Source organism: Cervus elaphus, chromosome 31, assembly GCF_910594005.1.
Source record: "Cervus elaphus chromosome 31, mCerEla1.1, whole genome shotgun sequence".
Classification (NCBI taxonomy): domain Eukaryota; kingdom Metazoa; phylum Chordata; class Mammalia; order Artiodactyla; family Cervidae; genus Cervus; species Cervus elaphus.
This window is the reverse complement of record NC_057845.1, coordinates 40,592,461-40,615,299: the sequence shown is the minus strand read 5'-3', so window position 1 is coordinate 40,615,299 and position 22,839 is coordinate 40,592,461. Positions and strand designations below refer to the sequence as shown.

The 22,839-nt window shown below is 35.4% G+C and overlaps 1 protein-coding gene across 1 annotated transcript in view; it reads right to left on the bottom strand.

Moving 5' to 3' along the window:
- The window catches only part of EPHA6 (EPH receptor A6), a 924,354-nt gene that overhangs the window by 523,420 nt on the left and 378,095 nt on the right, over positions 1-22,839 (bottom strand). Inside the window, exons 4-5 of the mRNA XM_043892992.1 lie at positions 20,309-20,464; positions 125-460 (exon numbers count right to left, since the gene is read on the bottom strand). Of these exons, the coding sequence (XP_043748927.1) occupies positions 125-460; positions 20,309-20,464 (492 nt within the window). The remainder of the gene's footprint in view (positions 1-124; positions 461-20,308; positions 20,465-22,839) is intronic.

Here is a 22,839-nt window from a genome sequence, read left to right as displayed (position 1 = left end):
AGTAAATCACCCCTATAATGCAAAGCGTGTGCAACTGTACCCCAGTGAATACAGGTCCACCGGGGATATTAAGCATCAAAATGGAATTACAGATCTGTTTTGAGAGAACAGTGGTGGAACTTACCATCTTGATCCGTGGTCACTGTAATAGCTGTGAATGGCTTGGGAGAAAAACTCAACTCAGAAACTCCATTCATGGCTTCTATTTCAAAGGTGTAATTCACGTGGGACACGAAGTCAAGCACTACCACGGAACTGTTGGTCAGGCCAGTGTGTCTCGGGATGAAGCGGAGTCCTCCACCGCAGTCCTCACACGGGCTGCTGTCTAAGCCACATCTCTTGCAGATCACACTGTACGTGAGGTCTCTTCTCCCTCCTGTGTCACTTGGAGGGCTCCATTCCAAAATAAGGGCCGTTTCATTGATGTTAAAAACCACATTCCTAGGAGCTGAAGGCGGCCCTGGAGAAAGCAATTAAAAAACAAATGTACATGTATGGGACAATGAACTATAGTGCTAACTTGTAAATGTCATCAATAAACATGGGCTGGTCTTTTATATCAGTCTGAGCTCTTTCTTCTGATGGAAGCCATAAAGAAAAATGGTTTAAAATATCTGTGTAAGTTGGGGAATGGTGGAGTCTTAGGGGTGAAGATGGTCTATATATTAACTTTTGGCATATGAATTTCAGTATTTAACATCAAAAGCCACAGATCACCAAAAGATACAGTAATTATACTTCTTAAATTTGTTCACTGAAAAAATATAATAACCCAACATTATTTTAAATTACACGATGGCTTTGTATAATTACATCTTAATAATTGCATCATCATTTAAAAACTTTGAAAAAAAATAATAACATACATATATAAAATTTGCTGTGTTCAGTATTTCAGTCTTCAAACTATGCTTGATGTATAACTAAAACTCTCATTCGTTTGAAAATCTAAGAATCCTTTTCTCACAGGCTGAGAATAAATGGCCATAAATCTAGGGTGGACACACAGTTTGGGAGGAAGGGAATAGGAACAGAAACTGGAGGCGGCATAAATACTTTTTTAGGTCCTGTCAATTTCATGGGACAAAAGCATTATTTGGAAGGGCTGTGTGAGTGTGCTCAATTGTATCTGACTCTTTGCCAACCTCTGGACTCTAGCCTGCCAGTCACGTCTGTCCATGGAATTGTCCAGGCAAGAATACTGGAGTGAGTTGCCATTTCCTTCTCCAGGGGATCTTCCTGATCCAGAGATGGACCCCAGGTCTCTTGTGTCTCCTACATTGGCAGGTGGATTTGGAAGCGATCAAAGGGGATATACATAAGATATGGTACCTAGATTTTATTTATATTAACTTTACTAAGCATAAGTAAATGTGCCCTTGAAAGCTTATAAAGAGACTCCCAAGATCCTCTTATGTGTCATCAAGACTCTGCATAAGCCATATTGGTCATGAGTGGTGGATGAGCATCTGCTCTCTTTTCTCATTATTTTTCCATATGATCACACTGCACAGAGTACTTAATATCTTTATTCATTTTTTTCTCTTAAAATTGTGTCAATAATCTTGTATATTCATATGAGTCCTTCAAACCTTGGTTTCATATCATTCACTGAACAATTATTAACTGAAGGTCTACTAGGTGCCAGACAGTGCACTGTCTGCTTGCTATATTGTGAAATGCCACAGAATCTTTCTGGAAGAGACTGTGCCTATGACAGATACTTTGAAAAATAATTCATTGCATAAATGACTCATTAAATAATATTCTGCTATATTTTAAAAGGGTAGTCTTAAGAAATTCAAAAAGTTCTTTAAAATTCGGCAATTTGCTTAGAAGGAGGAAAAGAATCCTCTGTGACATTCTCTGCATAGAAATAAATTCAAGTTTTCATATAGGCTTCTTTTGGATTTCAAGACATGGTCATTCATTCATTAAATAAGTTTTCCGTGACTACCATGTGTGCCAGATATTCTGCTAGATCTTGGGCTTACAGCATAAAGCTGATAAATGTTATTTCTGCTTTCTTGCTATTAACATTTTAGCTGAATGGCTAGATAAACACAAACACACACACACAAAAATAGAAGAATAAAATTCAAATTATAGTAAGTGCAATCACAGAAATCAAAAGGAATGGAGCTAAAAAAAAAGTATCAGGGGCCAACCTGAGAAACCTTCGAGAAGGTCTCATGCAGATGGTGTGGAAGATGTAGAGAGGGGTAGGAAGAATTTTAGAGATAGAACATGCATGGTTCTTCAGTCAAAAAAGATTGTGAAACAGGCATGGAAGTGACAGAAGATCACTGTAGCTAGAATGCAGAAGGAGTAAACAAGAAGTGAGTTTTAAGCAACAGGAAGGGGTCAGTTAATGCAACAATGCTATGCTCACTGGAATGAGTCTGTAGATATACATATGTATATTTTTCCATTTAAAGGGAAGAAGCTGACAGATTCTATGTACAGAAGTGATGTGTTTCAAAAACAGCAATCCAGCTGCAGTGTGGGGAGTGGTCTTAAAGAGTACAGAGGACTCAGTAATAAAATCTGTTGCAGTGTTAGAGAAGCATAACATCACTCCTAAATCCATATGATTGGGTGTCGGGTTCGAGATATTAAGAAATGTTATGCTTCCCTTTTTCATCTTGTTGGATCCTATTATCAGCAACCTGATGGGTATGGCTCAGACACCTATATGTACACCACCTAAAGCCAGCCCTGGAAATGGGGGACAGTTAGTTTTTCTAAAAGGCTTCTGTATACCTTGCTTTATGCCATTTCATGTTCCAGGGAGTTACAGACATTTCTGCTTTCAGAAAGGCAAATATTGAAGGGATTATAAACTAAAGCACAGGGATAAGCATAATTTTTTTTTTTAATCTCCAACCTAGACTCATGCCTAGGAGATAAAGATTCATTATCATTATCATAATAGTGTTTTCCTACTGGATGACATATTCATATTGTTGCTCTTTTCTCTTATTTATAATGGAAAACATGAATTAATATTCACTTACATTTCTAAGATCAGGAAGAATGTTATCAATTATGTTATGGGTGTCTGCAAGTATATGACTGTCCGCCTAGAGATACTTAAATTAAAAAGGCAGACACCCTTCTTACTCAAGGGCCCTCATACCAATTTGCATGACGATTAAATAGCTTTTTAATTGCCGTTAAATTATACCAGCTAAACTGTGATTTCATGCAAATATTAAGCTGTAATGACATACAGTGAATCATTTACTAAGATTTAGAACTTAGAACAAAGAGAGACAATTAATTCTAATCCTCAGATTCCACTAAATTATGTGTCACTGGGCTTTTATGAATGTGGCCTGATTGCTCTGTTATCATTTATAAATTATACAAAGATTATGTGACACATTGTGGGGAAAAAACTTGGCAGCAATAACTCTTTTGGAGACATCTGTATTGAAAACTCTCAGGGATTTCCTTCTGTTGATCCTTTTCTCCAAAGGAAACAAGTAGTTCACACAGGAAGAAAGCAATCTCCACACTGCACTCTCAGGACCAACCTCATAAGAAAAGGACAACTATCCTAATTTGCAACTAGCTGTTTTTCAAGACGATCATGCAGTAAACTTGAATAAAAACTACAATCTCACTTCTGTTAGTTTAAGAACACAGTTTCAGTCTTCTTTGGCTTCACTGTGGATGTCCCCTTTACACAGTTAAGTCACAGAGCTCATGGTAAGCTTATGAGAAGTGGCGGCAGGGCTGTCCAGCCCCTTCCCAGAAAAGCATCTGGCCTCACAACCCCCATCTTCCTCTCAGAGTGGCAGACGCCAAGTGGGCTGCAATGCTTTAAAGTTCATTTTCATTTTTTCTTTATGCAAAATGTTTTAAACAGAACTATATTTCTCAAAATGCATCCCATTATCTCTAGTCCCTTGAGATAAAACATAAAAAATGAGTTCAGTGCTCAAATTAAGATTCCTCTGGCAGATTGATGCTGACACAAAAGAAACACAATTTCCTTCCCTTTGCTGAATCCAACATTTCCCAAACATTTATTTATAAAATATTATTTTCAAAGAAGCATTTGAAGGAAAACTAGCGTTCTGCTGAACACTCTTTAAATAAAGGCTGACATTGAAGAACAAACTTAGGGGTCACATTTCAGCTACTACATACACTGCTGTAGACATCATATTTTATGTTTATAATTATGGGAGTATATTAACTTGTAAATAAGTAGTGATCTTTTTCATATTAATTGAAGAGTGATTATTAATTCACCCATTAACTCTATAGCTAATTGTGGTTTATAGATACATTTTTAGCCTTAAGAACAATGAAAATTTGATTCAAGTAACTGAGGATATCAAATCATGAAGGGCTACAGCCTATTAAACTGTATTTTCCCATTCTTAAATTACTACCTGACAATAATTTTAATGTGTCTGCTAATTAAATGACTACCAAGATGCAATGATATGGTTTCCTAATAAAAAACATATTCACATCTGAGTTTATGGATGAGAGAAAATAGTTCTGTGTTTACCTGTGTCAGAGAACATTAAAGATATAGTGAATCATCTAGAGATGTTTTGGTAAATGCTTTTGCAAAGGAGTAAATTATATGAATAAATGAAAAAGTACGTCTCCGGACTTTCATAATGTACTAAAAATATCAGCTGTCAGATCTGCATATAGACATAACTTAAAACTCTAAAAGCCATTTCATTTTTTCCACTATCACTATCAATTTTAACTTTATAGTAATATTATTCCTATATAATCTTTGAAAAAGGTACTTAGTGGAGCCCTGTTAACAAAATTTTGTATTTGTATTCATATCTAAACTACTATGTGCTCTATTGATAAGACTTGTTCATAAAATGTTTTTATATTTGGAAATAGACGATGAAACTGGGACTTCAACCTCACCACAGGGAAAGAATTAAATCAATTTATTCAGAGAAAGAAATGAGGCCCAGGAAAGTTTTGTAATTATGTCAAGGTCATAAAATTCATTAGAGCTGGATGATAATCTAAGTCTTTTTAATGTTTAAGTTTGTTTTTTTTATTCACTCTACCACGATGTATTCATCAATAAACAGAAAAAATACCTGCATTTTATTGGGTTTTGCTGAGAGAGTACTGTCAAATATAAATTTTCAAAACACAGAGAATAGACAGCAATTTATTGCCTTCCTACAACAAATTTCTTTTAATAATATTCCTTAAAGTGTTTAAAAATAATTTATTTATAGAAGAACAACAGAAAATTAAATCTTCAAGATAAATATTGCTCAAAATAAGAAACATGTGCACTTAAAATCCTTTGAATTCTACATATTCTTATTTTCTTCAATATTATTGCACTTACTTCAGTAACTAAATTGATGTCTAAAATTAAGACTTGTTATCACTTATGTTTTCCCAATACTACAAATAACAACTTAAGATAATTCTTGTTATATTTTCCCTGAATTCTAAAACTCATAGTTAAAGGAAATAAAAATAATTACAAAATAACTCTAATAGTCTAAATACCATTCACTTCCAGAATAAAATCTAAAGCTCTCAACCTCGTCTACATTTGTCTTTACAACTAGGCCCATCCCTCAGCCTCTTTCTCCTTTTAGTCACATCTCAAGGCCTGTGGACAAATTGTTTCTTTATCTTTTTTGCTCTGTGGAAAATTCCTACTCATCCTTCATATTCTGATTTAGGTGTTACTCCCTTTGTGATACCTTCCTTCTGTCCTCCGGCAGAACTGAATACTTTTATACAATGTAGGCATGATTTTAAAAAAACAGCATTATTTAGCACTTTCTTTGTTCCAAGGAGTATACTTGATATTTCATGATTTATTTCTTTCAATTATCACAACAAACAACCTGTAAGGCAGTTATTAATACCCCGATTTTATAGAAAAGGTGATTAATGCTTACCAAATGTATATATTGCACTGAAATATGTATATTCATGTATATAAGTCCATTCTAGTCTAGTCCGATACAAAGGTGACATATTCTTTAACTAAGGGCATGAATAGAAGGCACGGTTTTCTGCAACCCTACAAGAATGGTCTTTTACACAGTGCAAATTTTGAAAAATATTGGGAAAGCAGGGTGTTCAAGGCTATAATCTTTGCAAGAATAAGGTGTTGCTAAATCAAGATAGAAATATGTTACTTGAAAATCACTTAAGTATTGGAAAGGACTGTCTATATTATGAAAACATTAAATATAAAATAATAAATATTAATATTTATTAACTAACAAAAACTCAGCAAAATGGACAGCCACCCATATCTCTATTCATTAGGATGGAATAAAAAGCTTCTTTTTATTATTTAGAGATATTTGAAACTTGAAAAGTAAGCATTTGTGGCTCTAGATTTCTATTCTATAGAGTGTGGACATAATTTTACCATGGAAAATTTTCAGAAAATAGCTGTCAACTATTTTCATCAATGCAGAAAAGAATATTTGATATAAACCCATAGAATAACTAGTTCTAACAATTATCAAAATATGCAATAGTTGTGCAGCGCAAGAGTTAAAGGGCAAGACTACATTCATAATAATAAAAGTACACTAAAACACAAACGAAATCATGAGGAACCTGAGTTTGAGTATTTTGAGTAAAAAATCATCCAGTTTCCCTCAATATCATGAAGAATATATCTTGCAAATCTGTATACAACCCTTTCTGTGTTTCAGTCAGGTATTTTTAATTAAACACTCATTAGAAATTAAAAAAAAAAGAAATATGATGAGTCTAACCTATGTCATGTTTTGGGAGGGAAAAGCTAAATGATAAATAGATTAAAGCATATTAATAAACCTTTCTCAAAAAGTATAACATTGCAGGGGTAATTATGAATGTTCTATTTCCAATTATGGATGATTTGTGGTCACTGGTCTGTTGTGTACAAGTAGATGATATTAAATGGGACAATCCTCTCTGAGTTCCAATTGTTGATGCCAAGAATAGATTTGCTCTGGCAGATCTGGCAGCAAGTGGTAACTCAATTCTTCAGCATCAGCAGAGTAACCACTCAATAACTCTTCCTATGAAGGAACCTCTCCCAGGTAATTTGGTAAAAATAATCTTGCCTGAAATAAAAACTAAAATATTTATGTTTTAGGAAACTTCATAAAGCTCAAGTGACATCTTACATCAGTGATCTGTACTAGGGAAACAGATTCATTACATACAGCTGTCTATTCTGGAATATAAGGATCATTTTAATTTTAAAAATATACCATTGCAATACACAAAGTAAATATTTAGCTATTTTCTATAATGAGAACAAGTCTAGAATATAGTACAGCCTGCTAGAGGTAATAAATACATCTTTGCAATGTCTCTCTTTCTGGCTTCTGCAAAATCATGGCTGCAACAATTGTGTTCGCAATCAGCCACCTAAGCAATCAGTTGTGGCTTTTGTTTTCCAATAGTGAGATGGAGAAGCAAGGTACTAGAGTGTTTTTTCCATACAAAAGAACCTTAGCAGAAAAAGAGAGAGAGGGAGTGGGAGATGGAGAAGGAGGAGAGAGAGAAAATCACAAAGAGATTGGATAAAAAAGAAAAGACATCAAACAGAGCAGGGGTATCTGGAGCATCCTGTATTCACCCAGAGTAGGGGACCTGAGAAGGGCAGCTGAAATGGGGAAGAACACACCTTTCCTGCTGCATCTAAATACAATATTTGTTCTACTCAAAATAAGGTTGAGAAAATAATGACTTTCTTAAGTGGCCAATTATTCCAGAAATAAAGAAGCCATATTTTACAATGTTAATCTTAGAGCAAAAATAAATTCAACTTTTATACTTTCATTCCAATCATTGCCACTGTATATGAAATACAATGAAAAAAAAAAAGACATGAAGTTTGCCTACATATTGAGAAAAATTGGGAGAAATTGTTTTTCACTCAAGGTACCTGAGTACATATTTAGATGACCAAGAAAAGTGAAATCCTTAATGATGTACATGAGAAGTACCTGTATATAAGACTTACATTTTACATTTTGAACTTCTCTAAGTAGGCAGCACAAATGTTTGTTGAATGTGTTAATCTTCCAGCACCTGTTCAGTAATTAAAATAAAATCTTCCTTGTGATTTAAACACATGAGAAACATCAAAGTGAAAATGTTACGACTGGAATTACATTTGTCTATGCATCCATATATTAGATTCTCACTTTATTTCTTTGTCTTTTCTTTTTCTCTGCCTTCTAGCTCGACAAGCACTTTTTTTTTTTTTTTTAGAGATCTTCAATAATTTATTTTTTTTTGGTCATACATTGATATGAATCAGCCATAGATTTACACGTATTCCCCATCCCGATCCCCCCTCCCACCTCCCTCTCCACCCGATTCCTCTGGGTCTTCCCAGTGCACCAGGCCCGAGCACTTGTCTCATGCATCCCACCTGGGCTGGTGATCTGTTTCACCATAGATAATATACATGCTGTTCTTTTGAAGTATCCCACCCTCACATTCTCCCACAAAGTTCAAAAGTCTGTTCTGTATTTCTGTGTCTCTTTTTCTGTTTTGCATATAGGGTTATCGTTACCATCTTTCTAAATTCCATATATATGTGTTAGTATGCTGTAATGTTCTTTATCTTTCTGGCTTACTTCACTCTGTATAATGGGCTCCAGTTTCATCCATCTCATTAGGACTGATTCAAATGAATTCTTTTTAACGGCTGAGTAATACTCCATGGTGTATATGTACCACAGCTTCCTTATCCATTCATCTGCTGATGGGCATCTAGGTTGCTTCCATGTCCTGGCTATAATAAACAGTGCTGCGATGAACATTGGGGTGCACGTGTCTCTTTCAGTTCTGGTTTCCTCAGTCTGTATGCCCAGAAGTGGGATTGCTGGGTCATATGGCAGTTCTATTTCCAGTTTTTTAAGAAATCTCCACACTGTTTTCCATAGCGGCTGTACTAGTTTGCATTCCCACCAACAGTGTAAGAGGGTTCCCTTTTCTCCACACCCTCTCCAGCATTTATTGCTTGTAGACTTTTGGATAGCAGCCATCCTGACTGGCGAGTAATGGTACCTCATTGTGGTTTTGATTTGCATTTCTCTAATAATGAGTGATGTTGAGCATCTTTTCATGTGTTTGTTAGCCATCTGTATGTCTTCTTTGGAGAAATGTCTGTTTAGTTCTTTGGCCCATTTTTTGATTGGGTCATTTATTTTTCTGGAATTGAGCTGCAGGAGTTGCTTGTATATTTTTGAGATTAATCCTTTGTCTGTCTCTTCATTTGCTATTATTTTCTCCCAATCTGAGGGCTGTCTTTTCACCTTACTTATAGTTTCCTTTGTAGTGCAAAAGCTTTTAAGTTTCATTAGGTCCCATTTGTTTAGTTTTGCAGGAAAAAAATTGTTAAAAATTCAAACATATGGAGGCTAAATAACACGCTTCTGAATAACCAACAAATCATAGAAGAAATCAAAAAAGAAATCAAAATATGTATAGAAATGAATGAAAATGAAAACACAACAACCCAAAACCCATGGGACACTGTAAAAGCAGTGCTAAGGGGAAGGTTCATAGCATTACAGGCTTACATCAAGAAACAAGAAAAAAACCAAATAAATAACCTAACTCTACACCTAAAGCAACTAGAGAAGGAAGAAATGAAGAACCCCAGGGTTAGCAGAAGGAAAGAAATCTTAAAAATCAGGGCAGAAATAAATGCAAAAGAAACTAAAGAGACCATAGCAAAAATCAACAAAGCTAAAAGCTGGTTTTTTGAAAAAATAAACAAAATTGACAAGCCATTAGCAAGACTCATTAAGAAACAAAGAGAGAAGAACCAAATTAACAAAATTAGAAATGAAAATGGAGAGATCACAACAGACAACACTGAAATACAAAGGATCATAAGAGACTACTACCAGCAGCTCTATGCCAATAAAATGGACAACTTGGATGAAATGGACAAATTCTTAGAAAAGTATAACTTTCCAAAACTGAACCAGGAAGAAATAGAAGATCTTAACAGACCCATCACAAGCAAGGAAATCGAAACTGTAATCAAAAATCTTCCAGCAAACAAAAGCCCAGGACCAGATGGCTTCACAGCTGAATTCTACCAAAAATTTAGAGAAGAGCTAACACCTATCTTACTCAAACTCTTCCAGAAAATTGCAGATGAAGGTAAGCTTCCAAACTCATTCTATGAGGCCACCATCACCCTAATTCCAAAACCAGACAAAGATGCCACAAAAAAAGAAAACTACAGACCAATATCACTGATGAACATAGATGCAAAAATCCTTAACAAAATTCTAGCAAACAGAATCCAACAACATATTAAAAAAATCATACACCACGACCAAGTGGGCTTTATCCCAGGAATGCAAGGATTCTTTAATATCCACAAATCAATCAATGTAATACACCACATTAACAAATTGAAAGATAAAAACCATATGATTATCTCAATAGATGCAGAGAAAGCCTTTGACAAAATTCAACACTCATTTATGATTAAAACTCTCCAAAAAGCAGGAATAGAAGGAACATACCTCAACATAATAAAAGCTATATATGACAAACCCACAGCAAGCATCACCCTCAATGGTGAAAAATTGAAAGCATTTCCCCTGAAATCAGGAACAAGACAAGGGTGCCCACTCTCACCACTACTGTTCAACATAGTGTTGGAAGTTTTGGCCACAGCAATCAGAGCAGAAAAAGAAGTAAAAGGAATCCAGATAGGAAAAGAAGAAGTGAAACTCTCACTGTTTGCAGATGACATGATCCTCTACATAGAAAACCCTAAAGACTCTACCAGAAAATTACTAGAGCTAATCAATGAATATAGTAAAGTTGCAGGATATAAAATTAACACACAGAAATCCCTTGCATTCCTATATACTAACAATGAAAAAACAGAAAGAGAAATTAAAGAAACAATACCATTCACCATTGCAACAAAAAGAATAAAATACTTAGGAGTATATCTACCTAAAGAAACAAAAGACCTATACATAGAAAACTATAAAACACTGATGAAAGAAATCAAAGAGGACACAAACAGATGGAGAAACATACCGTGTTCATGGATTGGAAGAATCAATATTGTCAAAATGGCTATTCTACCTAAAGCAATCTATAGATTCAATGCAATCCCTATCAAGTTACCAACGGTATTTTTCACAGAACTAGACCAAAGAATTTCACAATTTGTATGGAAATACAAAAAACCTCGAATAGCCAAAGTAATCTTGAGAAAGAAGAATGGAACTGGAGGAATCAACCTGCCTGACTTCAGGCTCTACTACAAAGCCACAGTCATCAAGACAGTATGGTACTGGCACAAAGACAGAAATATAGATCAATGGAACAGAATAGAAAGCCCAGAGATAAATCCACGAACCTATGGACACCTTATCTTTGACAAAGGAGGCAAGGATATACAATGGAAAAAAGACAACCTCTTTAACAAGTGGTGCTGGGAAAACTGGTCAACCACTTGTAAAAGAATGAAACTAGAACACTTTCTAACACCATACACAAAAATAAACTCAAAATGGATTAAAGATCTAAATGTAAGACCAGAAACCATAAAACTCCTAGAGGAGAACATAGGCAAAACACTCTCCGACATAAATCACAGCAGGATCCTCTATGACCCACCTCCCAGAATATTAGAAATAAAAGCAAAACTAAGCACTTTCTTAGTAACTGTTACAGTCCTTTGTTTCTCGAACCTTAGTGAACATTTTCTCCTTCTCTCCTAGAAAAGCCTTATAGACAGTTATTTTGATAACAGACTTCTTGGCAAGCAGCATGGTCTCTTGTGCTTCAAAATGACCTAAGAGGCAGCCCTAATTGATCAATATGTGATATTATGGAGTGTCCTCCATGGCTCATCCTTTAAAGCATAGAACATACATTAATGAATCACCTGAGAAATTAAGTTAAGAATCTATGAAGTAGATTAAGATAACAGAGAAAACATTTCAGAATTTCATTTCAAATTTATTATTCCTAATTTCTTCTACATACTTTGCAGTTCATGTAAAAGGTACACAACAAATGTCTTAAAGATCAAGAATGTCCAAACTTAGAAGTTATCACTGGATATCAGGACCAGTTGAGAAATCCTAGTATAGTTAAAATTAGACATGGAAAAACAGGCCAGGGCTGAACTTTGGATGCCCTTGGATTGACTCTTATAATTCTGGCAAAAAGGTGCTGGGCTTTGAAAGATTTTAGGCATAGGAAAGAGTAAAATAATGAAGATCTTGTTTTTATTTAAAAATAATATTTTTGAATAGTTTAGAATATTTGGAGGGATAGAAGATCAAAGGAAGGAGACTTGCCAAAATATTATATTAGCCCAAGTGAGAGCTGATGGTCTTATCAAAAAGGAAAGGACTAGGAGTTTGTATGAAGGAATGGACAGAAGAAATACTAAAAAGTAAAACTGACAAGATTTGTGACTACTGAGAAACATCAAGGGTAGGGACAGGGTTATGAGTCCCTTGCTTGGAAGCATGGGTAGATAAGGATACATATGATAAAGAAATAAGCTGAGGTGAATGAGCAGGCTGAGGTATGAAGTAATAAAAGTGATTTTCAAAGATGAGGTAAAATTATTAGTTGATTTGCTCTTCAAATTTTTATTTTGTGCCCAGTACTTGCCTGGTATTATTATTAGTGCTGGAGATAAAGTAAAAAAAGAACATTCATGATCCACTTGCAATCTACTATAGGCAGAATGAAAATAAACAAGGAAGTGAGTGTACAAATAAATCAGATATTTTCTAACAGTGACATAGGCATAAAAAATAAAATATATGATATAAAAAAGAGTAACTGGGAGGGATTCTACTTTTGAGCAGGTGGTCAGAAAATACTTGGTTGATTGACATTGGAGCCTGGCAATAAGAAAACCACGATAGAGGACCTAAAGAAAGAGAATTTCAAGTATAGAAAACTTTTAGCATTAAATATGAGAACAGTGCAGCATCATGGAAGTCCATGAGTTTAACAACCAAGGAGAGTATGGTGTGATACAAGATTGGAGATGTAGGCAGGTTTCTCTGGAACACACAGGTTGTCAGATCCCAAAATGAGATGGCGAGGTGACTTTGGACCTTAGAGAGAAGACTGGGATATGGATAAAAAACATAGGCATCATCTCTTTATAGGTGCTATTTGAAGCCATGAAATTAAGAACATGTCATAAGAACAGAAAGCTAAGAAAGGAGTATGAGAAAAATTAACATTTATCATTGAAAAAGCAAGAAAGATCCAGAAAAAACATCTACTTCTGCTTAATTGACTATGCCAAAGCCTTTGACAGTGTGGATCACAATAAACTGTGGAAAATTCTGAAAGAGATGGGAATACCAGACCACCTGACCGGCCTCTTGAGAAATCTGTATGCAGGTCAGGAAGCAATAGAACTGTACATGGAAAAACAGACTGGTTCCAAATAGGGAAAGGAGTACATCAAGGCTGTATATTGTCTTAACTTATATGCAGAGTACATTATGAGAAACACTGGGTTGAATGAAGCACAAGCTGGAATCAAGATTGCCGGGAGAAATATCAATAACCTCCGATCTGCAGATGACACCACCCTTATGGCAGAAAGTGAAGAAGAACTAAAGAGCCTCTTCATGAAAGTGAAAGAGGAGAGTGAGAAAGTTGGCTTAAAGCTCAACATCCAGAAAACTAAGATCATGGCATCTGGTCCCATCACTTCATGGAAAATAGATGGGGAAACAGTGGAAACAGTGGCTGACTTTATTTTTTTGGGCTCCAAAATCACTGCAGATGGTGACTGTAGCCATGAAATTAAAAGACACTTACTCCTTGGAAGGGAAGTTATTACCATCCTAGACAGCATATTAAAAAGCAGAGACATTACTTTACCAACAAAGGTCCATCTAAGCAAGGCTATGGTTTTTCCAGTGGTCATGTACGGATGTGAGTGTTGGACTATAAAGAAAGCTGAGCACCGAAGAATTGATGCTTTTGAACTGTGGTGTTGGAGAATACTCTTGAGAGTCCCTTGGACTGCAAGGAGATCCAACCAGTCCATCCTAAAGGAGGTCAGTCCTGGGTGTTCATTGGAAGGACTGATGGTGAAGCTGAAACTCCAATACTTTGGCCACCTGATGCAGAGAGCTGACTCATTTGAAAAGACCCTGATGCTGGGAAAGATTGAGGGCAGGAGGAGAAGGGGACGACAGAGGATGAGATGGTTGGATGGCATCACCGACTCAATGAACATGAGTTTTGGTAAACTCTGGGAGTCGGTGATGGACAGGGAGGCCTGGTGTGCTGCAGCTCATGGGTTCGCAAAGACTCAGACACGACTGAGCAACTGAACTGAACTGAACAGGTGAGCAAAAGAAGAGAAACCATCCATGCCAATACATACAAGGTTCAGAAAATTAAGAGGGTGAAGGGGAGATTGCAGAGTCTTAGAAGAAAAGAGAACAAATAGTTTCAAGAAAAAGGAAGAGACCAACAGAGTTAAATGTCATGAATTATAAGACAAAATGTTTCTAACACCATATGGCAAATTAGACCATTGGTCAATTTTTCTTACATAGTTTACTTGAAGAGATTACAGTAGGGTGAAGAGCAAAATTCTGAATCCAGTAGAGTAAAAAGTAAATTAAAAGTGTGTGAAGAAGTAAGTGTAGCCAGTGAAGACTGGTTTTCCAAGTACTTGCTTTGGGAGAAAAATTATTGGGCTGGGAATATTTTTTAATGACAGAAGTTTGAGTATAGTTATAGGTTAAAGATGGTTAGTGGAAACAAAATGGCAAAGAGGAAATTAACAACAGTAGCCCAACTCAATAGACTTAAGGATTAGATCATCCCCTATAATCAATATTTGGAGAATTAGTTTTGATTATGAGACATCTTTGTTTTTTTTATCTGTAGCCATCCAAAGCACCTAAAAATCTTTATGTGTATACCTTATCAAAGAAGAAATACTGATGGCAAAGAAGTGTATGAAAAGATGTTCCACATCATATTATCAAGAAAATGCAAATCTAAACAACAGTGAGGTGCCACTACATAACTATCAGAGATAGTCAAAATCCAGAACACTGATAACAATAAATGCAGATGAGGATGTGGAGCAACAGGAACTCTCATTTACCAGAGGGATGCAAAATAGTACAGTTTGGTGGTTTCTTACAAAATTAAACATATGCTTATCGTATGATTCAGCAATTACACTCCTAGGTATTTACTCAAAGGTGTTGAAAAAGTATGTCCATATAAAAACCTACACATGAATGTTTATAACACTTTATCCATAACTGCTTAAACTGGGAAATAATCAGGCTGTCCTCTAGTAGGTAAATGGATAAATAAACTGTGGTACATCTAGACAACAGGATATTATTCAGCACTTAAAACAGATGTGCTATCCAGCCATGAAAAAACACGGAAGAATCTTAACTGTATGTGAGTAAGTCAAAGAAGCCAATTTGAAATCTTCTATTGTATCATTCTAATTATATAACACACACACACACACCCCCTTATAGATAAAGACACAATACAAAAATAAGTGGTTGCCATAGGTTGGTGGGAGTAAGGGATGAATATGTGCCCTGAAGATTTTAAGGCAGTGAAAATCCTGTGGATGATACTATAATGACTGATACATGTCATTACAGATTTCTCAAAACCAAAGAATGTACAACACCAACAGTGAAGCCTGGGGTAAACTATGGACTTTGGGTGGCAATGATACGCTAATATAGGTACACCAAATATAACAAGTGTACCATTCTGGTGAAGGATATTGATACTGGGGAGAGCTGTGCTTGTCTGGGTGTGGGAAGGGAGGTATATGGGAAATAGCCACACTTTCTCTTAATTCTGTTCTTAATCTCGAATTGCTCTAAAAATGAAAATATTTATGTAACTGTATCGTATATATGTCTCAAGATTATGGAATGTAAAACGATACCTATTTACAGGGCAGGGGCAGAGATGCAGACATAGAGGATGGTCCTGTGGACACAGCTGGGGAAGGAGAGGGTGGGAAAATTAGGAGTAGCACGGACATATATACACCACCGTGAGTAAACAGGCAGCGAGTGGGAAGCTGCTGCAGAATATAAGGATGTCTGGCCAGGTGCTCTGTGATGACCCAAGGGGTGGGTGGGATGGGGGCTAGAGAGAGAGGGTATACACACACACACACACACACACACACACACACACACACACACACACACACACACACACACACTTATGGCTGATTTACTTTGCTATATGGCAGAAATCAAAAACACTGTAAAGCAATTATCCTCCAATTAAAAATTTAAAAATAAAAGATAAAAAGATACCCATCTCTATAGTGAAAATCCAGAGAAATTATAAAACTCTTAAGGGTGAAAGCACATGCTGTGTTGTACCAGAAACTTAAGGGGTTGCTGTTGTTTTGAAGATAGTGCTAAGAAGCAGGGGAAGATCTCTTCAGGTCCTGAAAATCCTGTCCCTCATATGATTACAGGCAACACCTACCGAGGAATATTTTCCCTACTAGGGAATTTACTGGCCAAATGTGTTGGTTATTCATTTTAAATATTTCGGTTCTCCATGTTATTTTAAATTCAAATATTGAAATTTTCCCTGCCAATGATACCAAGTTAAAAAAAAGAAAGCCTCCTCTTAAAGGTCTGGAAGATTCTCAGAAAGCATGGTTTCAAATGCTAAGTCAAAAACAGCAGAAGGTGATGCGACTGTTTACCTGACATAAATTCTGACTCTTAGAAAATATTATTGGAATAAAGGTGATTCAAGAATGGCTAATTCAGAGACACACAATCTATAAGTTAAGTGAGCTTCCAGCTACTAAAAATCTATTAGAATTTGGCTATTTTTTTTTTTGTAGTTAGTGAAAAATGGAAAGGTTAGCTGCTTATTTGACCGTTGGCCTCAAAAGTCCTGCATCTTGGTGCAGTTAGTCTGGTCCTTTTAAATCTAACTGTTCTATGACCTCTTGGCTTATCTTTTTCCTTGGCTTTTCATTTTTCTTCCCTAACAATCTAATCTTTCAATCATAGAAAGTATGATGATTTGGAGTTAATAATCTTTGCTTTTTCTGCACATATTATAATAATTGCTGGGGTCTCTCACCTAGTCAGAGTATAATTCAAAAAATATTTTATTTATATCAGATATCCACAGAGTTAGAGGACTTAATATATTTTATGTAAAAGTCTTATAAATTCAGAACATTTCTTTCAATTTGTAGGAATTCAGAAGGTAGAAGTTGTGAGCCCAGAATAATATTACCAACATAAAGTATGTAATAGCTTGAACACCAACTTATCAAAAATTATTTCAAAATGAATTGAGAACAGCTTTACGTAGCAGCTGCTGTGGGCTAGGCATAGGGATTGAACCCCGATCTTTGGCAAGGCTCCTACACTGACAGTAGGATTATTCACCACAGAGCCAGCAGGGAAGCCCAGGTATTATTCTTAGCACTTTTCAAATAATAACTTATTTAATCATTATAAATAACAACAGAATGAGGTAGGCATTGTTATCACTAAGAATGGAGCAACAGAGGTTAAAAGGTTAAATAATTTGCCCGAACCTATATAGTTAGTAAGTACCTGTAAGAAACATGCTTACCAGCCCAAAACCAATGGATGGACTTATAGACACGAAGTACAGTGAAAGCGAGAGTTTTTAATTAAGATCTTGAAAGATCCAGTGTCTGGTAGGTAGGCACACCCAGAGCGATTACAACAAGGAATTTATTCCCTAACTCACAGGTTTCCACCCTCCCCCCAACCAGTTCTTCACTGGCTGCATACCATGCGGCATACAATTTTCCCGGACTTCGCCTAAGTTTCATTATTTCCTTATAGGGTACCCTTCCTTCTCCCTTCCCAACTTACACCCACATTTTTCAACAAAGGCTTTCTTGCTAGTATCCCTTTGCCCCAAATCCTGTTTGCTTAGGGACCCTCCAGGTGCCACTGAACTGTGTCAAGTCTGCAAGTCATTAGTCATGTTTAGAGACAGGACACAGAAAATGGCTGGAGTCCTATCTCTTTAGGATCCAGTCTTATCTCTCTCCCCAACCCTAACTTTATCTAAAGAGTCCAGGCCTCAACTTCGTCATGTTCCCAAGTTTAGCTACTTTAGAACTAGTTACTTTGTCTTGAAAATGGACCACTTCAAGTTTATATTTTTTATAGTACCAAAGCCAAGATTCACACTCAGATACTCTGACTCTAAAAGATGGTGAATTTACTAGTACACCATTGTAAGCTTTGGCTAAAATTAAGATAAAGATGTATTCAAGAAACTAGCAGAGAAAAGCCTTGAGAAGGGAGTTTCCTGTGGCTTGAATTCAGGAGAGCAGGTAAAACTTTTCACCTTTGTTTGAGTTTCTGTTTTAATCCCTACCACAATGCAGCATGCTGTTCCCTGTCAAAGTTCTGCCCAATGATGACCAAAAGTATGCTTCCACCTAGGATAGCTAAAGCAGTTTAACATAATTGTAAACATAATTTACAATATCAAATATATATATAAAAAAGTTTTTTTAAAGAGAAAAATTCAAGAAACTTACAGTGTTAAGCTAGTAAGTATACATATTAGATTCAACAATGACTGAGGTTTGCAGATCTTATTGTATCCCATATTTATTTCCTTAATTGTCTCACTCCATAGAATTAAGGCTCCCCAACTCCCTACTCTGCCCCCTCACTGAAGGGTTATACTGATGGGAAACAATGTATTCCTTCACTTTGTCAATCCATCCATCTATGGCCTTCTAAGGGCTTCCCTAATGGCTCAGATGGTAAAGAATCTGCCTGCAATGCAGGAGACATGATTCGACCCCTGGGTCTGGAAGATCCCCTGGAGAAGGGAATGTATTCTTGCCTGGAAAGTCTCATGGACAGGGGAATCTGGCAGACTATACTTCACAGAGTCTCAGAGTTGGATAAAAAGAGCAGATTCCCTTCTATCACTCACCTAGGCATCGACTTAGTTTCTGATATAGGTTTTTAGGGATAGAACTGTAACCATCTGAAACACCACCACCTACATTTACATACATATATACATACATACATACATCCAAATATTGACCAGTAGTAGAAATATTTTCCTGTTCAAAACTATTTCCACAATTAGGTAAGAAGTGATATTGAGAATTTCCCTTTTCCTGCTTATAAGCTTAGAATATGTTCCTAGAAAAAAAATCTAGTTAACAATTTCTCATGCTGTATTTTTCTGAAGAAAGTAGTTACTCAGTATTTATAGTCAGAAAGCAAAAATTACATCTACTAATAAATGTGTTGTATTTTTAAGTGTATTCTATAAAAATATTTTATAAGATTGTAGTAATGCACACAAATCTACAAAGTGCATCATTTAAAAGAAATGTAACATATCCATTGTCTCTGAGGAATATGTGGCATTACATATTTTTAATCCATTTCAGCCCCTGTGAAATTACATAACATAAGCAACATCATGGCACCAACTCATCAAGAAGGGTGAAATTTCACTATATCTTATTTATGTATTTAAAAAGACTTTTATAACTAAGAGGTGACATTTTACTTTTGCATAGCTTAGCAATGCATTAATATCAATATATTCACTCTTATTTTTAAAGTGTACAGATAATTTATGATACTTTAATAATAGGAGAATATTACTAATTTAAAATTCTTGAAGCATGCATTAAAATGACCTTCACATTTAGATTTAATATTCTATTGGTTTCAAATCAACAATGGGAGAAAAAGTGAGAGGTGAAATGTGGACAAACTCAAAAATATCTTCCTTTAGAGACAAATGTCAAGTAAAATTTGAATTTTCCTGTATAACATTAGCACAGTGACTTTCAAAGTTCCATACTAAAGCTCCCCCGACACAGCAAACTTGATGACCCTAAAGTGATGAGCCTTTAAATGTTCAAGAGTGAAAGCAAATAATACAACTTTTGCTTGTAAATCCTCAAAAAACCTTTAGCTGCTTTGATTTCCTAAGGACAAAGTCTGCCTTAAGAAAAACTTGCCAGGCCTCCAAACCAGGGCTGGTGGTTGCATGCCAGGAATCAATGTGATTTTTGAGGAAAACATACATTCTCTGTAAGCAGCTGAAAAATAGTTATTCTAAGAAAGAGAAACTTTTCCTTGACTGTTATCAAAGACAAGCAACATTGATGACACAGAATTTTGTATATCCACTTCTTTTTTAAAAAAATTTAGAATAAAGAGACCAAAAGGATTGGAAATAAAATCTTCAAACGCAAAATGGACAGACTTACTGGTACATGCCATGGAAGGTGGGTCTTTTTCAGCTCGAAAGTAACCCTTTTCACACTGACAGACAGAAGTCGCTTCCACGTAGGTTAAACTGTGTGGAGGACACTTAGAACATTTTGTGTTGCCAGCAAATGCTTTATAGAATCCTGGTCTGCAAGCTGTGAACACACGAAAAACAATTTTTTAAAAATTATTTTTAGAATTATTTTATTTGCACATGTACAACACATTTTAAATTATATACTTTGGAATTCAGTTTACACATACACAGAAAAGTCAATACATGATAATATTAACAAATGAAATAGTTATTCAAAATTAAGTTATACAATGGAGAATCATATTATATTACGATTACCTGATCATATTATCACCTCAGCTTTTTGTAATTGCCACAAGCTAGACATGGGCTTTAGTCTTCTTATATGCACAATTCTTAGCATATTTTGAATGTATAGTTATTATAGATGCCTGAAAACTTAAATGAGTGAATGAATAATAATTAATTCATTGACGTCTAAGATGAGGCTATTTTGTAAACGGAATGAGCATTCTATTTATCTTTTAGTCAGTAGTTTTAGGTTTTGTTTGTATTTCTGTTAAAAATGGGGTATCAGTACCTAAATCTTCAGAACTTTTAAATTATTTTCTTATGTATCCCTTCTTTCGCTATCACTTCCTTTTCCCTTTTATAGAGTATATAAATTTCATTTCCAAAGAAAAACAAACCACCAAAAATAGGAAAGTTTCCCAACGTTATGTCAATACTGTGGAAGGAAAGTTTAGTATTATTTGACTCAGTGGTTTCCAATGTTTTCTTTTAGAAGTTATTCAGATATAGATGCTCAGGTTAAACATTCAGTGTGGTATCTATTGCTATATTCAAAACATTCATGCTTTCGAATATAACATGCATCTAACATGTTATAACAACATACATGCTTTTTGTATGGATATTTACTTTAAATGTCATTTAGAAATTTGCTTATTCCTACCTTTTATTCCTTCTTTTTTCTTCAAGTATTATTGTCCTAAAATGCCAACACACTGTTGTGTAGATGTATGTTTACATATGTATGAACAGAAGGATTTCATACTGTTGATTTTTCAATACTGAGATAATATCAATAAACTTTAGATTATTCTTATCAATTATCAACTGTAGCATGAAAATTTCTCCATGTCAGTGGTTGTAATTCATTGTAATATATCTGCAGTATTTGTATCAACAATCTCCTACTTGAAAGAGATACTTTAACTATGCTGCAGTAAATGTCCCCATGTTGATACTTTCATTTCAGTTCATAAGAGTAGGAGTTCTGGGCCAGGGTATGTGTATTATTTAACACTTATTTCTATGTTACATTTCTAAACATATTTCAAAAGCTCAAAAAAATGTAAGTGAGCACCCTCATCTTCCCCCCACTAATCCTATCATTAATATTACTTACTCCTTTACCTTCTGACAACACATGGAATTAAATATTGTTACTGCAATTGAAGCTTCCTAAATCCCACTAATAATGCACATTTTTTTGTATTTTTATTGGTCATTTGGTTATGAATTGTCTTTTATATCCTTTGTTTTCTACAGGTTGCTTGTATTTTATTAACTTATAAGCAGCATTTATTAGCAATATCAATGTCATGTCTGTCATTTTTAAAAAGATGTTTTTGATGTGGACTATTCTTAAAATCTTTATCAAATTTGTTACAATATTGCTTCTGTTTTATATTTTTGGTTGCAAGGCATGTGGGATCTGAGCTCCCTAACCTAAGACTGAACCAAAAACCTCTGCATTGGAAGACAAAGTCTTAACCACTGGATTGTCATGGAAGTCCCTGTCATTTTTGTTATATATATATATGTGTGTGTGTGTGTGTATGTATATATATATATATATATAAAATCGATTTTCTAATGACATACACATAAATGTCTCATTCACAATAGCTGAAAAACTATAAAATGGCATGAATTTAACCAATTAAGTGAAAGACCTTACAATGAAAATTACAATATTTTGATAAAGAAACTGAAGACAACACAAACATATAGAAAGACAGCCCATATTCCTGTACTGCAATAATTTGCTAAAATGTCCATACTACCCAAACCAACTGTAGATTCAATGCAATGCCTATCAAAATTCCAATGGCATTCTTCACAGAAATATTGAAAACAATTCTAAAATTCATAGAGCCACAAAAGGCCCAAATAGCCAAAGCAATTCTAAGAATAACAATGCTAAAGGCACAATGATTCCTGATGTCAAACTATACTATAGAAGGTTTAGTCACTCAGTCGTGTCCGACTCTTTGCAACCCCATGGATTGTAGCCTGCCAGGCTCCTCCATCCATGGGATTTTCCAGGCAAGAGTACTGGAGTGGGTTGCCATTCCCTTCTCCAGAGGATCTTCCCGACCCAGTGATTGAACCCGGGTCTCCCACGTTGTAGGCAGACTCTTTACCGTCTGAGCCACCAGGGAAGTTACCTATACTATAGAGTTATACAAACTGAAACAGTGTAGT